The sequence below is a fragment of the Centruroides sculpturatus genome, unplaced genomic scaffold (genome assembly GCF_000671375.1).
Source record: "Centruroides sculpturatus isolate CEXI.00-Female unplaced genomic scaffold, Cexi_2.0 scaffold2307, whole genome shotgun sequence".
In the NCBI taxonomy this organism is placed as follows: Eukaryota; Metazoa; Arthropoda; class Arachnida; order Scorpiones; family Buthidae; genus Centruroides; species Centruroides sculpturatus.
This window is the reverse complement of record NW_019386397.1, coordinates 24,929-46,823: the sequence shown is the minus strand read 5'-3', so window position 1 is coordinate 46,823 and position 21,895 is coordinate 24,929. Positions and strand designations below refer to the sequence as shown.

General features: G+C 29.5%; 1 protein-coding gene across 3 annotated transcripts in view; it reads left to right on the top strand.

Moving 5' to 3' along the window:
* The first annotated feature begins 490 nt into the window (after nt 1–490).
* The window catches only part of LOC111614820 (potassium voltage-gated channel subfamily H member 6-like), a 44,785-nt gene continuing 23,380 nt past the window's right edge, over nt 491–21,895 (top strand). For 2 of the 3 annotated variants that reach the window (XM_023356187.1, XM_023356185.1), the window contains exons 1-5: nt 491–580; nt 3,243–3,389; nt 3,663–3,767; nt 4,144–4,332; nt 8,983–9,254. In XM_023356187.1, coding sequence (XP_023211955.1) covers nt 3,269–3,389; nt 3,663–3,767; nt 4,144–4,332; nt 8,983–9,254 — 687 coding nt within the window. In that variant the 5' untranslated portion in view covers nt 491–580; nt 3,243–3,268. The remainder of the gene's footprint in view (nt 581–3,242; nt 3,390–3,662; nt 3,768–4,143; nt 4,333–8,982; nt 9,255–21,895) is intronic. The other variant, XM_023356186.1, reaches the window with a different exon arrangement.

Here is a 21,895-nt window from a genome sequence, read left to right as displayed (position 1 = left end):
TTACGTTGAATCTTCCACAGTGACTCATAAAGTGGATCTTTACCGAAGAAACCACGATGCTTTGACACGACAAATGGGGATTTAGATTTCTCATTTGTGAAAATAAATTTAATTTTCTGTAAAAAAATGTATGGGTTTCATCAAATTAAATAAGTAAAATATACAAGAAAATTAATTTCCGCAGCGTTAAATATTACATTAATCTAGTTTTAATCAAGCATTTTTCATAAATATTTTAATACATGCGATGCTTCAAGATTAAGTAGATGGCTTCTGAAACTTTCTTATACATCTTGAAATTGTCCTAACAGAAAGGAAAGTTCTATTTTTCTAACTAGGCCTTTTCCCAATTCCGATAGTGTTGCTGCTCTTGAGAGTCTGGATGTTTTCAAGTTGTTGATCAAAGTGCTTTCAAGATACTTGGCTAGAATGCCACGAATTGAGTTATTTTTGTTTTGGTGCTGCATCCACAAGGTGAAAAGTACATTGACAATAGTGGTGAATGCAACTGCTGTGTGGATTGTGAAGTTCTTTTCTTCTGTACCACCCTTATGAACGTATATATATTGAAGTACAGTATGTATGTATTTAAGTCTTCTACACAATTTTCTATATCTATAATCATTTTTTGCTCAGAACTTGGTGTATATCACATACTATAAAGAATAATTCTATAAAATGCTTTAAATATTAAATTTTAAACATATTTTTTGTATTTGTTAAATGTTTGTCTACGAGGACTAAGTTTATTAATAGGACGTATTGCACTGGTGTTTTGGTTTTTTCCTCAGTTGCAAAAACCAAAACACCAGTGCAATACGTCCTATTAATAAGCTTAGTCCTCGTAGACAAACATTTAACAAATTGTAGAAAATAAGGACATAGAGGCATATGAATTAATATTTTTTGTATGTTTTTCTCTAATTAAAGGTATGTTTCAAATTTCGGCCATTACAGGCCCTTTATACTATACAAAAATGTTCACATTATTTAAAATGATTACAATTTTTATTTTATATTATTTTTTAAATAATTAACTTCAAAGGAAAATACATTTTAAATTATAAAAAATATTCGGAAAAAAGTAAAAAAGATTTTATTTTAAAAAATTTTTTATGTAGGCACTGCTTATGGCGCCATCTCTTAACATAAAAATGAATAATTCGGATTGAAAGCAGGAAATGTTATTGAACAAAATCATATTTAAAAATAATTCTGTTTAAAATTTATAATATAATTCTCCCAAAATGTCTTGAAAGAATTAAAAATTTTATTTGTACTTTTTAGATAATTTATTCAGCTTACAAGATGTTAAACTTATAAATTTTAGAATTTTACAAATAATTTATTATAACAATTAAAATATTAAATATAAAAATAATTGCGTTTATATAAAATTTTATTATTTTACAAAATTTACAGATTTTTTTTTCTTTTTCCTGCTTTTTTGAATAAAATCGAAGATTCTTGTAAGTATCAGGAGACTTGATAAATGTGTCTGGTTTTAAACTTGTATATTCTTACAATTGATAAATGCTTTTAATACTGAAAAATTTTGTATATCATCTTCGATAATTTTTTGATAATACACATTTCTAACCACGTGGAAAATAACAAAGATAAATATCTAAGTTTCGTACATAGAGAGAGAGATCTTTATCTAAAATAGCTTCACATCATCAACTTGATACATCAAGCGATGTATTAAAAGAAATCTTAATTTAAAAGCAATTTTCTATTGCAGATTTTTATAATACGTAATAAATTATCTTATTTTATTCTTTATTCCATGAAGAAGAAAAAGAAAAAAATTTTTTTTCGGTCTCGGATGACCTATCTCTTTCTTCTATATCTGTATACCTTACAGAAATTCCTTAATTGCCGTGTCCATGACCTATTACACTAATCAGTCTCTACATGTCTGAATTATCACGTCACTTTTTTAGCCTTTAAGACAATATTGTCCTCTTTTCTGTGACATTTAACTCTTATAACTCTTCTTCTCCTTTATCACCCTTTTTTCTTTCTTACGAACACGCCATTTTTTAATGTTAATGCCTTTTTATACTATTTTATTGCTTAAAAATTTTTAAAATGTTTGTTAAATTAATTTCAAAAAATTATGTATGGATGCATGTTTGTGTGTGTGGGGAGCACGATTTTTTTCACCCTCTTTCAATCTTAATAACTCCTGTGCTTTTTGTGGAAATTTTCTGAAATTTTACAGGGAGGTTTGTTTATTAGGGGAATTGATGCTATTAAATTTTGGTGATTAAAGGTCGACGGGGTAGGAAGATAAAGGGAGCGCGTGTATCTCGAGTAGAGTCGGACTTAATGACGATTTCACTCGTTATTAGCATTTACAGTTTTTTTTATAAACTTCCTATCCTCTAAATTAAGCTTTTTGCCATTCTGTAATAGTTAAAAATATAAAAAGTTTTAAAAATAAAATATCGTAACAGATGGCGCTACCAAACGTTGCCGGGAAGATTAAGCAATTTTGCCGGATTTTTTTTTTTTTTTCTGAATGTTACCAGAAAACTTTCCAATTTTAACAATGAGATAAAGAAAAGTTCTGATTTTTTGTTCCGCTGGCAAAACGTCAAGAACTTTGCCTTTTATATATTCACTTTCGATATTATAGTCATAAATCCTTTCTGTTTTATGAATATTTCAAACACACAAATCCACGAAAGTGATTGGATCTTACTCTATAATTTTCATAAGAGTAGCGTACACATAAAAAGTTACACTAGTAATAAAGAGGGATTTCGTATTTTGGTCCTAGAAAAGAACCTATTTTGCTAAATAAATTCGATTCTAAAATGATTTTTCCTTGGAGGTATTGACATTAAACGGTGACTAATCTTGAATATTTGACTTATTTTTTATTTAACCTTCTAAATATCCTGTCAATCAAACAGCTGCTGAAAGGTTTCTTCGCATTGCAAAGCCACTTCTATGGTATGAGCAATGTCAAACACATTTACTCATTTTCTTATCAAGTAAACATTAAAGTGTCAACATTAAGTCATCTTTCAGTTTCCTATTTTTCTGATATCCGAGAAGCAATCACTAATGCAGAAGAGAGAGGAGATTTCAAAGCCCCGTATGTTGATTTTCACACAACCTTGGTCCAGATTTTTTTGTTTGTTTATCATAAAAATAGACCAATTGCAAGATCTTCAACTCGAAAATTTCTATATTACGTATTTACATCTACATATTTTTTTTTCTTCTAGGTACCAAATTTTTATGTAGTCAAGTTATGGCACCCATAAGGAACGAAGAAGGAGAAATATGTATGTTTATAATTAATTTTGAAGATATTACAGATGCTCCTTATAGAGATGATTATCAGCCGTCACCCATCCCAAGCCCAAGGCTTTGTAAGTAGAAAATATTTAATTTTTTGTGACATTTTATTGATATTTAGGACGGAAAAAATCTATAACGGTAGCTATTTTCATTATTGATTTATATTCATAATTAAAATCTTCTTTCTTCTTCTCTTTTTTATGTCTCAGTCATAATTCAAGATGGCACCTTAAAAAACTGTAAAAAAATATATGTGTACATATAATTCAAAGGATCTATTTTATTAATATTTGAAACTATAGTTAGCGTCGCCTAGATATTATTTTATATCTACATTTTTTCAGTGTTAAAACATATCCCAATCCTGCAGCGAGTTATACCGTCCAAGAAACAAGAAGAAAAAAGGATAATGTGCTCTGCAGACATGTCACCTGTTTCTACCTCATCAGGTCTTTGTAATCTCTTGATTCATGTTGCTTTGCCGCTCTTCTAAAAAAAAAAAAAGAATATATCTATATATATATCAGCACCCGCATCCCCTGCACCATTTTTGCAATGGCTTTATGATCAACAATTTTAATTGAATTTCTGCGATTATTTGCTCTAATTAACCAGCTGAACTAACATCAGTGATTACCAGAAGAAAAAAAAATAATATATATATATAAATATGTTTATTGCATACATTTTTTGCGAAAGCATGATTTTTGGAGACTTCATGAGCATGCTTTTTTGCGATCATTTTTACTTATTCCCTCACTAATTTTACTAATTGATGTTGCTAACCAGTTGTACTTTGATATTAACAACTGTATATTTTTGCAGATCGTAGCAAAACCCTTCGCCTTCGCCTCCCTCCTACCCGTTATGAGTTAGATAGCCCAGAAATCGAGACAGTGGTGCCTACTGAAAGTGATATCAACCCTCCTGTTGGAAGAACGCAAAGTTTAGATATGTGTGATCATGTGAAGCATCCTGGACAGGATCATCTTAAATCTCTTCCTCTAGCTACAGGTAAATTTTAATTTTTAGTAAAATTAGTTTTTTACACTTATAACATACTGAAATTTTCATTTAGCGAGCTTAGAAAGTAATTTTCTCGAATCCCACCATAATTGAAAAGAATTTTCTTAATATGAATTTCTTCCTCCATTATCCATTTATTGAACAGCATTCCAACATTTCGAAATAAATTCCAAGAATGCGTGCTTCACAAGACATGAATTTTTTTTAAAAATAAGATAATTATTAAAATAAATGTTTAATATTATATAAATTTTATCTTATTTAAATAATTTAATAGACTATAATTAAAATAATCCATCTTGTCGTTCCTCTAGTTTCATAATGATGATAAAGAATATACTTCTGAACTTCATCACGAAGGTGAAGTTTTTTTGAAAATTTTCCAATATTTCCAGAATTTTAAAGATTTTTAAGATGATTTTTATGAGCAATTCACACACAAATTAATTAACTGAATCACTTTAACATAAATTAAAAGTATCACAAGCAAAATACTTTAGTCATCGTGAATTAACATAAATTAAACGAATTTTATATAAAATTTGTTTTAAATCACTCCTTTTAAATTTCCGTTCGTGATTTATGAGCGCTATCGACGGGAATACATCAGCAATATGCAGTATAGTAAGGTGTATATACAGTTCACAACATAATTCCTCCTGCTGATGCACTAATGCAGATCGGCAATTCTTTATCAGAATATCGTGAGCACGCGAATTATTGAGGTAATATATCAGAATGTGCTTCAAGTGTGTCGTTATTTTTTACACAGTCCAAATAAATCGAGGGATGGGTAAATTAATTCCGAATTATCCTTTAAATGCAATATTAAAACATCAGACTCCAAATTGTGCGATTGAAATTCACCATTGATGAAAAATTAATTTTCATATCCAACTTTTAAACGGCGATCAATTTAGTTGCAGAAAACTTAATTAAAGGGATTATTTTATTTTGTTCTTATTATTTAAGTAAAATTTTCTCTTACATTACTATTCAAAATGTCATCGCCATCTTTGCATCTTTATGCTGAGCGGCTGCTAAATGTATATGAAATTAAACCAATATTGTTATTGTAGCGTGATAATTATTTTATTTTATTTTGTAGATGAATATTAATTACTATATTTCGAGCATTTATAGTATTTTAAATACGAAATTACGTTTATTCTAAGGGTTAAATTTGAATCTGTTAGTGTCGCCTTCTGGTAGCTGCAAAAGAAAATCGAATACATACTGTATGTTCGTGTTTTAATAATAAAGCACGTGATAAAATTTTGTAGGAAGAATAAATATAATTTTAGATAACATTCTGACAATTACAATTCGAATAATTCATATAATTAATAAATTAATGAATAGTTCATGTTTTGCAAGAAGATGGAATTTTTCTCTGATTCCTCAGGAGTAGCTTCTAAGTAATTTCTTCAATAAAAGAAAGTTAAGCAGAATTATTATATTGAATATCTTAGGAAAATAATAATAAATATATATATATAAGACCATCACTTAATGGTATAAGATTGGATCGATGGTATGAGGCAACGCAACATATGGGCAAGCTGCCAAGACAGATGCCTCCTAAGAGCACTTTCATTGGAAGTGGACTTCTTTTTAGATGTCACATGAAGAAAAACCGAGAAACTTTTAATATTTTAATATATTTTTTTTAATATTTAATCATACGACCCTATGGCCATTGGCCTTTTTCAAGGGTCAAAAGAAAAACTAATGATACAAACATTTACAAAGTAAACAATCAACAAAACAACAAAAGAAAACAGAGAAGAACAGAGAGAAAACAGAGAAAACGAGAAATACATAAAAAACAAAAAAAAAATACACTCAACTAATCACATCTCAATATTTTTACAGCCCGTTTAAATTGTCCGTAAGTACACAAATCTTTATATTCTTCTTTTAAGGCATTCCAATTATATATAAGTTGATAGATTGGTGCACTTCTTCCAAAACTGTGCTTAATTTTTGGTAAAATCAAATTGTTTCTCCATCGGTAGTTGTAATTAGAAGGCCTAAAATATTTATTTAATTCTTTACTTGATCAGCTTGTTTGTGAGGCGCGAATCCACGACCAATATCAGTTTTCAATGGTTTTATCCAATAGTGGGCTTCATAGAGGTTTAACTACTCTTTTTAATGATTTATTAAAAGTTCATTCTTAATTCGAGCATGTGCTTTTATATTCCCTCTTTCAGTTTTTCTGTAATAGTTCCCTGTTACAGTGTAATCAGAGACAATCATAATGGCCTTCTGTACTTGACTCCTTTTAAATTTTAAAATGTGTTTGAAATTTTCAGATATCTTTCTTACAAGAAAAACACACAAAATATATGCCCACCAGGAAATTCAATGAATATGCTAATTACAGTTGAAATGATCCAATTTCAAGTTTAATTAATATTTTAAACTGGTAATTAAGCTTTGCAATATCATTATAACAACGGCTCGCTGTATATATATATATATATATATATACTAGACGTTATATAACTATATTATTGTTGTCTTCAGTAGGCATTTGGGAATTGTATTCATTAAGTTTTGCCTGTCTTCGTGTTCAGCCAAGTTAATGAATTTAATTCCCATGTGTATAAAGAATCTACTAACAATAATATGGTCATACAATGAGAATAGTACATTTCAGAAGTGGATACAGTATAGGTATAGTACATAATATTGTTTAATTACAATAAAATATATTCAGCTGAAAAATTTATGAAGTTAAAAATCATTTTGTAGGGATATCGCGATTAGTAACGCAGTAAAGAGAAAAACAAACGAAAACGTTAATCCAGAGGATGATTTTGTCGCTCGATATATGATACAATTAAATTGCAAATTGGCAAATTCGTGATTGTGTTGTTGCAGAATTTGATGGATTCATGCCCTCATTATTGCACAGAACCAAATTAAACAACTGAAAATTTTAACATAAAGGATCATCTTAATCAATAATGTTTAATGTATTCAGAACCACCTGAAAATAATCCAATCGAGAAGGTCCGAAAGATTGTATTGAATTCGTTTTGTGATGAAAGTGAGAAGAGAGACGAAAATAAATGCTTAATAATATGTAAAATTATGCACACTAATGGATTTTTTAATAGATAGGTATTCATATGTTAGTTTGAAAATATATTTAATTCAGAAATTTGCAATTTAGAATATATTGTGGATTTTACTGAAAGAAACTATGAATTTAAAATATGAAATTTTTTTACTTAAATCTTTAATTTTTATTATAACAATTGGATAAAGCCGGATGTTCGAGCGGTTATGATGGCAGCCTACCGCTCTGGGGACCCGGGATCGAGTTCATACGAATCGAAAAACCACAGGAATTTTTTGGTGGGGTCCCGTCTGGATATCTTGAACCCCATCTCTCACCACCGATTGTGAGCCTGGGCAAAAATGATCCTCTTAGTGATTAAAAGGCAGAACATTTTTTTCAAAAAGTAGGCTCTAGAGGCCTGGGTTTGAATTCGGGTGAGCAGTTCTTCGGAAATTTTTTATGTACAATCGAGCCCTGTTTCTGGATACCGACTTGCACCATTATGGACCTGAACGAAATTACGTGGTTATGAAAACAGGTCCTCTTTAGTACCTACAGAGGAGAAAAGAAAAACGGTTGGATTAAGACAAGAATCATATATTATCCAACCACATTTAATTTTCTTTTATATCTTGAATCAAATTTATGTAAATCGAAAGAGATCTTGTTCTTCCATTGATCTTATTTATCTAAATCGAATCTAAGAAAAATGATACATTTAGTGTCATTTTTCCTATAATTTTATAGGATTCTTCATCCGGGAAATTGGCTTCAATCCTGGAGGAATTTCTGGTGGTTTTGTCGAGAATTATGTTAAATAACGAGATTCTTGCCAGTTTAAAGTATTGATTTCTTGCATTACAAATAAATTTTGAAAAATCTAATCTATTTTTCTTACGAGGGACGATGTTTTCATCCAGAAAATATTTTTAAAAACATTGTTTTAATTGCGGCATTTTAAGAAATCGAAATTCTTGTAAGATTACATCATCTTAAGTACAGTCGCCATTTTTAAAATGGCGTTTTGACGACATCACGCCCACGCGTTGCGTCACATCCTGTGTTTATTGCAAAACATTAATATTTAAGAGTTTAAGTATTTAAATGATTAAACCGGAAATAAAAATTAATAAAGTTAGAGCTTCCGATTTTAGCCAAAACCGTCTTATTCAAAAACATTGTTACGTAAGTTAGTAATCTCGATATCGATTGGTGAAAATTTATTGAAAAATTTAGTATTTTAACGGATGACAAATAAATAATTTTAAGTAGCGGTTCATTTTTTAAAATATTTCATAAATATAATCTCGGTATTTAGTAGCAGTTTCCGCTTCCAGTGACATCTGGTAACTATGGTTACGCGTGTTTGAATATTGGAATCGATATCAATATTGAGTGCCATCTGGTAGTTGTAAACAGAAAATATGACAAATAAATAATATTGAATATTAAACTTTTATTTATTTACTTTTTAAATAGAGACCTGAGTAAAAAATAATTCATAAAATATTTTAAATATTATTTATTATTATTATTATAATTTCGTTTTTTGTTTTTTTTTTCAGTTACAGCGAATAACTTGAGCAAATCTCTCCCTAATGCATCTTCCGATTCTGATCTCTCACGTTTTCGAACTCAGGCTCAAGTCAAGTCTCCTTCTTTTAGTAACGACACACCTGATGGAGGGACTAAACAGAAAGACAACAGTCATTCGTCAACAACGTCCAAGTTTCTTAAAGAAATGCAATCTCATAGCAAACATCACGTCGGAGAAAAAGTGGCCCAGGTACGTTTTTTGACCGATAGATGGCGAAACGTGAGTCAACGCTATAATCAGGTAACGTTTTAAAATTTTCACAGTTAATCACTTAGAAAAAGAAAAGATATATAATTTTTTTTGTAATAATTATTTATTGTTAAATTCTTTTATTTATTATTAGTTATTTCGGTTCTCATAAAATTAAATTAAAATTTTACTGAGTTAAAAAAGAGGAAAAAAAAATTATTTCTCCAATAGATGGCGAAACGTATTAGAATAATTTATCAATTTTTCAATTACGTTTTCACTTTTTTTTTATTCTTTAGAAGTTTAGTTTTTAATTTCCTTTTCTTATAGTTATTTGCATGCCGGTTTAGTCTTTGCATGATTTTTAATTATTTTGAAAAATAAAATACTATTTTTTAAAAATAAAAAGTATAAATATTAATTAGTAATATTGATAACAGATGGCGTATACAAAGATTTACTTTAACAAATCTCCATCTTTTATCAAAATTTTCTCTTTGATTAATAGCGAGAAATTTTATATTTTAAAACGTAAAAACTCACGAAAATTAAATATACTGTGTTTATACTTTTAAGAGAAAAACAAGATTAAATTTACACAAAAGTGTAAAACGTGGGAATGTTTTTCCAGTGTAGCATGGTTTTGAAGCACCCTGTATGTGGGACTTAAGCATGCTGTGCTTTGAAACGGTATATCCTGATGTAAATTGATAGTAATATCATTATATGGATTTTTATTATTTAAAGATAAAGCACGAATTAACTTGATTTATGATTTTATTTTCTACATATGAATGCAGCAACACGCCATGGTGTATATCAACATACTTACTATGCATGCCGCCTCGTGGAATATAAATTTCATGTTTTTCTCGCGGGCATGCGTGATTTTTTTATTAGAAAATATAGTTTATATATTTTGATCCATTTCATTCAAAATAGTCTGTTGTTATTGCGACTTGAAAGTATCACAACGGCTCACTTTGGATTTGATCTAACAAGTAAGACTATACCAAAAAAGTTCTTGAGTGTGTCTAGGTGACAAGTTGAGTAAGTGAGCCAATGACAATTCGTTTTATATAAAACTGTCATTGGATTGCTTACTAAGCTAGACATACCCATTGTTTAATCTATATTAGTTCAAAGATTGTATCTATACTCATTAATATTAATTTTCAAGGTATATAAATCATCAGGGCCGTCGAGAGGGATGAAATGGGAATTTTTTCTGTGTCCAGAGAAAACTTAGTGCAAATAGGGATTCCTATCGCTATAAAATTAATATTATTTTCTCAACAGAAAATTAAATCTTTAAGGCTAATTTTTATTAATAAATTTTTTAAAAAGTTTCTAAAAGGACTCGCTCTACCATAGGACCCCATACGAGCTCTCGATGGCCTTTTCGATTATGTAGATTGTTAACTCCTTTTCGTCTTGAATGAACTGTAAGATCTAAGCTTAATTGCTAGCTATGATCCATTAATGTTTCTAATTTTTCATCCCTCTTTCCTCCTTTGTCAGAACACAATCGATAATCACAACAGATATTACTTTCAGAAGATTTTCATTGTACTCGTTAATAAAAACATTATTTCATTATATATCGCTTGTGTTTTTTGCTTCATTGAGGCTGTCATTTCGAATCTTTATACTTCATCACAGAAAGTTTATGCCAAAGGTTCTCATTATCTGTATTCGCCTTGAGTCCCTTGCGGTTTAGATCTCGTAATGAGAATTATTCGGGATTGCATTATAACTCACAACAACACTGCAAAGAAGTATAATTTATTCTTTCACTGAAATATTTACGTTTGCTTGACATAAACAACTGCAGCATAGTTAATTTAAGATTTATTGAGTGGAACTACATTCTTAAATGTATTTTCTAGAAGTTGTTACATGTGCAAAATAAAGAATTTGCAGATATTTATGTGCAATGTTCTGCTAGGTCAATTACCATTAATCCAAGCTTAATCTTTACTTGAAATCCTTGAGTTTTGCGTGTTCCTCAACTTCTTGTATCAGTCCATAAATTTGTTTAGTGAAAAAGAATGCTGTGTTCAGATACTGATGTATGTAGTAATGTAAACTATCGATAAAGATGGAAATTAAACACGCTACATACTTGCAGGAGAGCTAACAAGCACCATTCTTTCCTGCCATTAAGTTGTATCGTTACTTCTTGTTCCGAATCTCATAAATACACTTGTCAATGTTATATTGCCTACTAAATTACAATTAGAAATGCCTTCCAGGAATTAATTTAAATAAAAATTTGGATTTTTCTCTTTAACGTTATTTTAGAATCTAGAGTATGTAATTACTTATTTTTTTTTTACGTAGAAAACTTTCAAAACTACAATAGCGACATTGGAAATTTGAGTGCCATGTTTTGCATATATTTTATGAAATAAATTTTTTTAAATGTGGAAAAATATATTTAAATGAAATTATCTGTTTTTAATATTAATTAATCAAATTGTCTTCAAATTAAATTTTAAAATACATTTTATTGGCAGGAATTTCATAAAAATTGGACAAAACATGGCGTTAAGATTCCTGTTATTGCCTGTGTAGTCATAAAAAAAATCTCTATTTCGCCTCTTTTTATTGGTTATTACCATAAAAATGTCGTTAATATCATAAAAATCAGTCGGTAGTATAAAAATCGAAATTGTATTATATTTTTCTGCAATTTATAATTCAAACTACGAAAAAAATAAATAAAAAAATTTAAACAAAACCTCTGCAAAGATAGATTTATATTTTTTCTAATAATAATTGAAATTATTCCTTTACCATCTATTTTATTTTTTATGAGCATAAAGCAAAATTTCATAGTTTTTGAAACAATTTAGGTGCTAAAAAAATAGTTAATTGTGTTAAGGTAGAGCAGCTGTCTCTTGGTATTTGGCTTGATTCCAGTGCGACACACCCTTTCCATTGATCTTGTATCTAGGATAATAACTGTTTTCTCGGTTATACTGTAAGTTGTTAAGCTTAATCTATCGTAGATTCGACTAATTATTCCCTCATTTCAATACGAAAAAAAACGTTCCTCGCCGTTAAAATTCTAATACAAAACAATAAACTAACGAGGATTTTTATAATATATAATTTTAATAATTGATAAAATATTAATCGTAAATATATATATATATGTCATTTTTCCTATAATTTTATNTATTGGCCAGTTTGAATTTAAAAATAACGAACGTAATATCAATTTCATTTCAAATTGACCAATCATCGTCAGAGAAATATAAATATTATTACTTTTACAAGTAATTTTATTTAGATAATTTATTCTTTATTGTGGGTTTAATTAAAATAAAATAACTAATTTTTTACGACTAAAATAATTTTATTAAATTCAATATTATTGATAGAATAAAATAATATTTTATGGTAATTGAAAATACACGTGATTCATCAATTTTCTAAACTAAAATTATCATCAATTTAAAATGATTTTAATATATTTATTATATTAAATAGGTCTGTATGTATTAATTTTATTCTTGCGAATAAAAAAAAAAAAAGTTAATCGTTAAATTGATAAAGGCTAATTCCAAAGGGTAACTGTGATGACATAATTACGGTTGAGCAGATAGCTTTATTAAAAAACTATTTATATTATTATAATTATAAATGTATGCGAACCTCTTAGCAATGGCCACTGAAAAAAATGTCCGTTGTTCGGAGGCGGTCTTTGGATTTCTTTTGAATTCATTTTTGTTTAAAGAACGTTCCTGAAAAATGGCCCATTAGGCGTTATAGCTTCAAGAGGACCAGGCAAATTTGAATTAGAAGGCCCCATGTACAGAGTTGACTTCAGACATTTTTTTTTTCTGGAGAATTTTTTGTGAAAATATTTTTTATAAAAGATTGCTTGGGGCAATTGTCCCCTTTTGACCATAGGATAACGCTCAACTGAAATGGCCTCTGTTTAGAGGTTGTTGTAATTAGAAGTTCGACTGTATTTTATTTAATATTACTAAATATATTCTATTGATAAGCCGTTACTCATTATATGTAATAAAGTTTTGTTTTTTTTTTATTTTAAATTACTTTAATTACATTATTATAATTGTGGCTTTTGATAAGTAATTAAATACACTTAATACATTTTTTGTCAAATAAATGAAACTTCATTAAGTTGATAGAAATAATTATATTCGTTGATTATAATAAAACGTTTTCTTTCTAATTAAAACGCAAAATTTAAATATTTAAAAAGAATTTAAAGTATCAATAACGATGTTATTCACTAATTAATACGTACTAAATCTTTTGAAGTTAATTTATTACACTTTAATTATTAATTAAGCTTTCAAAATGGCGTAACCGATGCCGATTGGCAAATTTAAAATCATTTCTAACCAATAACATTCTACGATTTGGCAGTTATCGTTTCTATCTCACGCTTCCCGAGATTTGAACGGAAATAACTGATTACTAAATAGACGAATTTGATTGGATTTGACGTTATTTAAAAATATCCAATCATCTGTGTTTATTTTAAAAAATGGATTTATTTTTAAAATTATATTTATGTAGATTATTTAAATGATTTTTTTAATATAATTTTTTTTCTAGGAACCCCATAATTCATTTTTATAGCGTATATTATATTATTATTAAAGGGAAATCATTTTTTTTTATTATGTGATAGATTAATAGTGAGAGATGACGGATTATAATGCTAATACTACTGATTATCATATTTATGATAATATGCTGATTATCATATTACTATTCACTTTAGGGATTTAAGGCCTATACTAATAAAAGACGAGGGAATTTTCTTAATTTCTTACAAACTTTAGTATTACGTCACACGGATGAACTGTCTGCGAGTCACGTGCTCAAACGTCAAATCATGTGACTTCAGGCTTAAATGAAAAAGACAAATTTCAAAACGATTCCGTTATTTATAAGCTAACCGTTCTTGCATTAATACGTAAAAAGTTAATTATTATTTATTTAAAAAATTCATAAAATTTCTCGCCGAGAATAAAATTCCGTATCGTGAATAAATAAAAACAAGCGTCGTATCGTCGGTTGTTTACAATTTAATAGAATGAGAGTTTTGTCGCCTAGCAACGAGTGAAGATGCCACCACTAGGGGAGCCACAATCGGGTATAGCAACTGCTGCAAATACTGATTTTAGTCAGAAGTGAGCGAGAATGGTGTTGCCAAATGTAACGGGGCGGGCCCGCACGATTTAGATAATGGGAGAGAGAAAGTACCAAGTGACATCGGAAGCTAATCATTCCGAATATGATCCAGTGCCTACCATACCGGAAGAATATCACAATGAAGTACTACATAACGTAGAAGACGAATTAGATAGCGTCAAAGGTAGAAAATCGGCAGAAAAATTATCACTTATGGAAAACGAGGATGTCCAACAACTTCCCAAAGGCCCCATCAAACAAGATTCCACAGAAAAACAAGTTGTTATTTTATGTTCGAGCACTCCGTCTTCTGATATAAGTCCTCCGAGAAGTATGTCCAACCACATCCGTCCTAAAAAGAAGAAGATAACACATCGCGAAACTAGTGATACCTGTTCTGATATTGCCAGCTTGAAAGAGGATTTAAAATCTCTATACAGTAGAAAAAGCAGGCATAACAGTATTGTTCCTCAGGTACGTTGTCTTTCCATTGTTTTCAGTCATACCGCCAGTTTGTTTACAACGTAAACTCTGCCATTTTGCGCCGTGCCAACTTTCAACACAGGAATTTCTCTCTTTCCCTCCCCTCTTTTGTGTGTCCCCGGAGCAATCTGCCAGAGACTAAATCGGGTTTTTTTTTTCTACTGTAAAAATACCCGAAGTAGCGATTAACAGAAACGCAGAAGAGAGGTTTTAAAAAAGAAACCACTCGGCCGCACTCTATCAAATGAAAAAGTACAAATGCCCATTTTTTTTCCTAGGGTGTGGTTTGACCCAAATTTACTTAAAAACCATTTTAAAAAGCAAGTTTTTCAGTAATGGGTTTTTAAAATCACCCCTTTGCCTCTAAACCATTGGTTAATCATCGATGGTTGAATGACTGAAAGCTTTAATTCCTTGATGGTACAATAAACCATCGATGTACGAAACAACACGCCTACGCGTTGCGAAAATTGAACACGTCGTCTGACATAAAATGGCCGTGTTGTATTGAATATGGGCCGTAAATAAGATTAATATCGATACAATTTAAATGGCGTCAAGAAATTCGCCGTTTCGTACCGTACCGTTTACCGTCCCGTGGTACAAATTAGTATACATCGCGTGTAACTTATTAAATTAGTGTTCGTGTGATCGTTAATGCTCACGCGCGCTGTATGTACGACTGACTGACACGCTGTAAACGACGAAATTATTATAAAAAAAAAGAGCCCAAAAATACGTTAACTGTGTTTTTAAAAAACAAATTGTAAAATATTCTCGACGAGTTTCTTTTTAGAATTTAAATTGTTTTAATTCCGCTTATTGTAGTGTTGTAAATAGAAACATAATAATCAGCTTTCCCCCTCTTACAATTATAAACAATAAAGGGAAGAACTAACATGGAGGGGGATGCCAGAAAATAGTTAAAATCGATCGACTGTAACCGTGGTAACCAGAATGGAAGAGTTTATCACGTGACTTTAGGAGGTATGCTTTCACGTGATCGGTTTAGAAGTCAGAGAAATGCATGCCAACTCAGAAACAAAACCAATTTTTCGGTTAAATGAGTTTGCCATCCATTTATAAGTCAAGTAAATTGGAATACATGAAAGAAAAAATCACCTCTCAACCAGGTTCGTGGAGCCATCTTTGTCTGGTTGGAGTTATTAGAAAATCATTATTGTTTCTAATGGTTTTTTTATTATTATTTTGAAAATCATCCCATAAATATAATAACCAAATTGGCTTGTTAAATGATTATTTTCGAGATTACAATCGGATTTTTTTTTATTTAAATTCTTCTCCCTTCTCCGAAAGTATTATTAAAATGAATACGCTGTACCCCTGTAAATGTCTTTCTTTGGCTTCTGAATTTTAAAATTAATAAGTAGAAAGGATATTTTTAAAATAATGTTTTAAAATGTATATTTTCTGAATTATTTAAATTATTATTTACCTTACATTTTCATTTACGTGCTGTCATGGTAGTATTCGCATTAACGTAAACGTGTATTATTGTTTGTAACTTATTTGTATTGTACTACTAAATTATTTACTTTCGGTGCTGTATGGTGCCTTTAGGATTCACGGACTTGACAGGAAAACCTTTGTGTGGGTCGTGCTACATTTAGTTGATTGTAGGGTTCATTAAATACGGTAGCATTCACGGATGTATAATAGGATCCACGGTATAGTGGTATGCATCATACAGTACTCATTGATCTTTAGAAGTATAGTAGTATCCATAAGATCTCTCTTTAGCGATGTGACATAGAAGTACAGCTTTTCCACTTTGTTTTGCTGTTCTTTACTTTTACTGTTTCTCACTTATTTGCCAGTGTCAATTGCAATAGAGATTGAATAGTTCTTTGCTAGCTTTACATGAGAATACTAATACACTATAATAGTACTGTATACTATAGTATTTGTAGTATAGCAATTAGGATCTTTAGAAGTACAGTAGACCTCTGTACAGTGAAAATTGTAAGACATCTTACGTACACTACCTCATTTACTAACTAGAAATCTTTGTATAAGACGTGCAAGTTTACATTTTTTTTAACGTAAGAACGGTAAACTTGCCACCTTTTTCTATACGTATATATCAGTCGAATTTAACATTTAAGTTTGTAACAGCACGCAAACAGCCATTATATTCTATAAATACACACAAAAAAATCTTCGGGGAAGCATTTCCTCCGCGCTTTCATCGCATTAAGTCTACCTTTTAAATGCATTTCGAGTTATAAAACACACACACACACATATATAATATATTTATATATAAATTTTTTTACGTGTGTAACTTTATAAAACACGTCTACAAATATTCAAAATCAAAAATTTATCGACTACTTTCTCTTCAAATTAAAATATTTGGATATTTTCCAACTGCATCGGCTATTTTTATGGGTGGTTCCGACTTTTTAAAAATTCGAAAGTGATTCAAAATTTTGGTGAGTCATTTGTATATACGTTTTACGTTACAGCAAAAGGACACGGGAATAGACTATATAAACACTTATAAAAAATAAGGAAAACAATTATAAATAACTTAATTTTTTAACGCGGAAATGTCTGTTTTTTTACGCATATTTGGCCTTTCTTCGCTTATAACTCGAATAGTGTGGCCACTTTATGGCTTTTTATGCGGAAAATTTAGCTAGATTAAACACTTTTTAGTCGTCCAGACACACGTACCGTCGATTTTCTGGAAAACTTAGAGATATCGCTTATTTTTTGGTATATAAAATGTGAGTAACGTTGTCTACATTCATCCGCGTGATAAATACATTCGACTCTATTGGATACGTTCCAAATAATAACTCAGGACTGGGCTAATAACCTGAAGTTTTCTAAATCTATTAATTAAACTCTTGACTTTATAATATCCTGTTCTTCACACGTATGCATCAACTTAAATCCAACGATTAAGATAATTTTAGAAAGGAGAATACTCCTTTTTTTTAAATTAAATTCTATTGATAGATCTTATGTATCTGCAGGAATATTAAATTAAATTTTGAACATTTGTACATGTTAAAAATTTAAGTAAATTTTATAAAATTATCGTTTTTCTCATCCTCTGAAGAGATGAAAAGGAGGAGGAAGATGCTTGTTTTCAGCAGTTCGGAACGAAAGAATTAACTTTAAAATATTTTTTCGTCGAATAAATTAAGGATATTTGCGAAAAATTTAATATTTTAGTGTACTAAATGCTTAGTTAAAAAGGAAATTTGATATCACTAAACGTAGAAAGCGAGGAGTAGAAAGAAATTTGGAACATTTCATCCCTTTCTGGCAATAAGCCTGAGTTTACTTTAACTTTAATTTAGTCGAATATCATCTTATATTATTCTTATGATTTAGCTTTAAAGTTATTCTCTTACGGGCTTAAAATTTAATTTAAGACTTGAACTTTGCACTTGAAGAAGATTAAGTATTTTAAAATTCTACTTAAGCTCTTTCTAAATGATGGAAATGTGAATTTATTAGAGGAAAGTTTATATTTCTTTTTTTGAATGTCTTCGAGCTGTACACAGAATTGTACAGCATGCTGTATGAGATTCTGTACACTTCTGTATATTGATCAGTATTAATTAGGCCTATATAAAGAATAGAATCTTGTACAGAATTATACACAGAATGCCAAATCTTATTAAACGTAATACACTACAACCTTATACATAACTATACACAGAATTCTGTTTCATTCCGCCTGTTATATAACAAAGAGAAAGCTTGGCGATCCTCAAAAAAAATGACCTGAAGGTTTTTTTGGACTCGGGGGACCTTGAAACGTAAAGAAATGCAAAAACAATTGGCGATTTTTTTTCTGTATGCAGAGATTTTGTGTAGTGGATTTTTGAAGCTTAATAACTCCCCGTGCCTTTTGTAAAAAATTCTTGAGATTTTGCAAGGAGATTTGTGTGTTAGGGGGAATGTTGCTAGAAATTTTCAGGAAAATCGGACCATTTTTTTCCGGAAATATGGCTCACTCCTTTAATATCTCCCGAATCAATCCGAAGACATAATAAAGGTAATGATAGCAATTGTCAAGGATGAAAACACTGTTGTTGTCTTTTTGTATGTAAGAATTTTATATAAAAATATACAGGATTCTGTGTAATTCTTGTACAATTTTTTTAAGAATTATACCTGATTATATAAGGAATTATAGTTGACATTAATTTCTACGACTTAACGGCCGACCTTGTTAAATTTAAGCAACTTAAATCATTTCTAAACTCACTTAATCCCTATATAAATTAAGGTGTTATCTTACACCAATTTGTTGTATGGCAGTAGGAGCTAGTTGAATCCTTTATGGCGTATCACTATTGGATATTTTTCTACTACTTTTCTAAATTTATCTGTAAGAAAAATGCTCTTGGGATATTGTAGGAGGACACCTCTGGCATATATTTATGCCATAAATTCATTTTTGTGTGTGGTGTATTCTTCCCAACGTCTCTCTTTACAGAATGAAGTGTTCGAGTACAGCGATGTCCAATCCGCGGCCCGCGGACCTCATTAATGTTTTTCTGCGGTCTTTTTTTAAAACTACTAATTATCTTGTATAGATTTTTATTATAATAAAATTTCACATGTATAGTTATACATTAGTATGATGTATAACACCTTATCACGTACACTCAGAAATTAAAATTTATTAAATATTTTTTAACAAAGCTTCAAATGTATAATATATATGTAGGTACAGTATATACTGTGTATATGTGTATTTAATCAGTATGTTTACAATAACAAATATTTTTAAATTGGTGTTTTGGTATAATGAAATTATTTTTCCTTAAATTTGCCCTAAATGTGTAATAAATGTCAAGCAATCGACACATTCTTTAAGTTATTAATACAACTTTCCAATAAACGATAAGAAATTTTATTGTTTTCTTTACGTTCTTTGGAAATAAGCCTAATAAAATTTTAATTAGAATTACACATTTACACGTGTATATAGATTTAAAATATCATTCCGTGTTTAGATTGTTAACGGGTTTAATTATGTTTTACTGTCAAGTTATTTGATTATAGTCAGCCACCAAGGTAAAGGTTCTATAGGTCATTTCAGAATAGAATGACCGTTAGTTAGTTCTTTTCTTTGACCTGTCAGCCATTTTTAATAAAGTTATCTCTGTTAATTAAGTCGTGGAAAATGCTTAAAAAATTTCGTAAATTGAGAGAAGAAATTAAAATTTTTATGAATGAAAAGGACCAGAATGTTCCTAAATTTATATGATGGACAGTGGTTTCTGAATTTATGTTTCCTTCCAAATATCACAATGAAATTAAACGAACTTAATAAGCTTGAAAACAAAGCATTCATAGCAAAACTCAAACTTTATGAATGTAAGTTAAAATCAAAAAGTACAAAAAGTAGTGAAAAAAAATTGAAAAGCAAATTTCACATTAGAATAAATACAAAACACTGTATAATTGTATATGTTTTGTTGTAAATAAACATGTGCGGCCCACATTGTATTTTTATTTTTGGTTTGGGCCCAGTAAACAATTTCGGTTGGAAAACACTCTGGAGTAGTGCATGCACGCTTGTTTATATACGGATCTCCCCTGCATTAAAATAGCCAAATTTTACACATTTATGCGTATATACATAAAATATAAAGTGTTCTACTTAAATTTTATAAAAATAACTTTATAATTTCCATATTTTTTGCACGTTAAAAAAAAGTAAATTGATTTTTATTCGTTTTTATTCTGCGTTGTTTTATTTTTTGTTCTAACCTCAATTCTCTCAGTAAATCAATGGTTCGTGTGTTAATTATTCTAAACAATTCTAATTTCTTATGCTATTTGTAATGGATAAACTGAAACGAATGAACGTAGAGGCCAGCGAATATATCTATATTAATGAATGAGCTTAATATATATATACCCTTTAATAGCGGAAAAATAAATAATTAATTAAGTACGTATTGGTATGAATATTAAATTTTACGGAATTATATTCGGGAGAATATATATTAAAATATTTTATTGACAGAGCATCGCATTTTAAGTTTCGCCGCAGAAAATTCTTTTTAAATAATTTATTTTTAGCTATAAATCGAAATTTCTCAGTAAATTTCCGTTTCGTGTGTCAACTTTTCTGATTGGCTTATAATTTTTCAAATTTTTCGGTTTGAAAGTTTAAAAAAGAGCATTTAATTGGCTAGATTCTCGAGGGATGGCAACATGTTTCCAGGAAGAAGAATATTTGTATTGTTTTTCTGATTTTTTTAGAAATATTTTAAAGAAAATTCACATAAAAATTGCGTTTTTTTACATTAAATAATAAAAATTTTAACGAAAAAATAAACAGGTAAGGGATGCAGGAACACTTGTAGAATTTGACCCATTTGGATCGTCTCCAAAGCACAAAATATATATGAAACAAGTACATGAGAAAATTAGATGAATGTAAATAATATATACAAACGTTTTAACCGTATAAAAATATATAAAATAAAATAAAAATCTATTTTTAAAACGGTTCAATAGGCTCGGGTTTCATACCAGCCAATGTGTTTTGAAATTCGAATTTTATTTACGAATAATTCTGTAACTACGGTAAATAATCTACGTCTACGTGCTCTACTTTCACTCCAACAGGAAAAAATTCAAAATGGCTGGCGTAATTTGCTTAAAATACAAATTAAAAAAAAAAAAAATAGCATCGAGTTGTATAACTTTCCCGGCGGAAAAGTTAAAATGTCGTGTGGCACCATCTGTTACGAGGTTTTATTTTCAAAAATTTTTATATTATTTATTATTATAAAATGGCAAAAAAGTTTAATTTTGAGAATGGAGATGGGTCTACCCTCTTATATATAAAAGTAAAATCGGTTGTGTAATGTGATTTATTGATTAATTCGACTATAATAAGGGTGCATAAAAACCTTTTCCTATCTGGGAATGATTAAAAATAACCTGTTTCTGGCTACTTCTCCATTGATCCGTGAATGTAACGCATACTGTGAAGCTCCTGTGTTACTTCACGAGCCCTG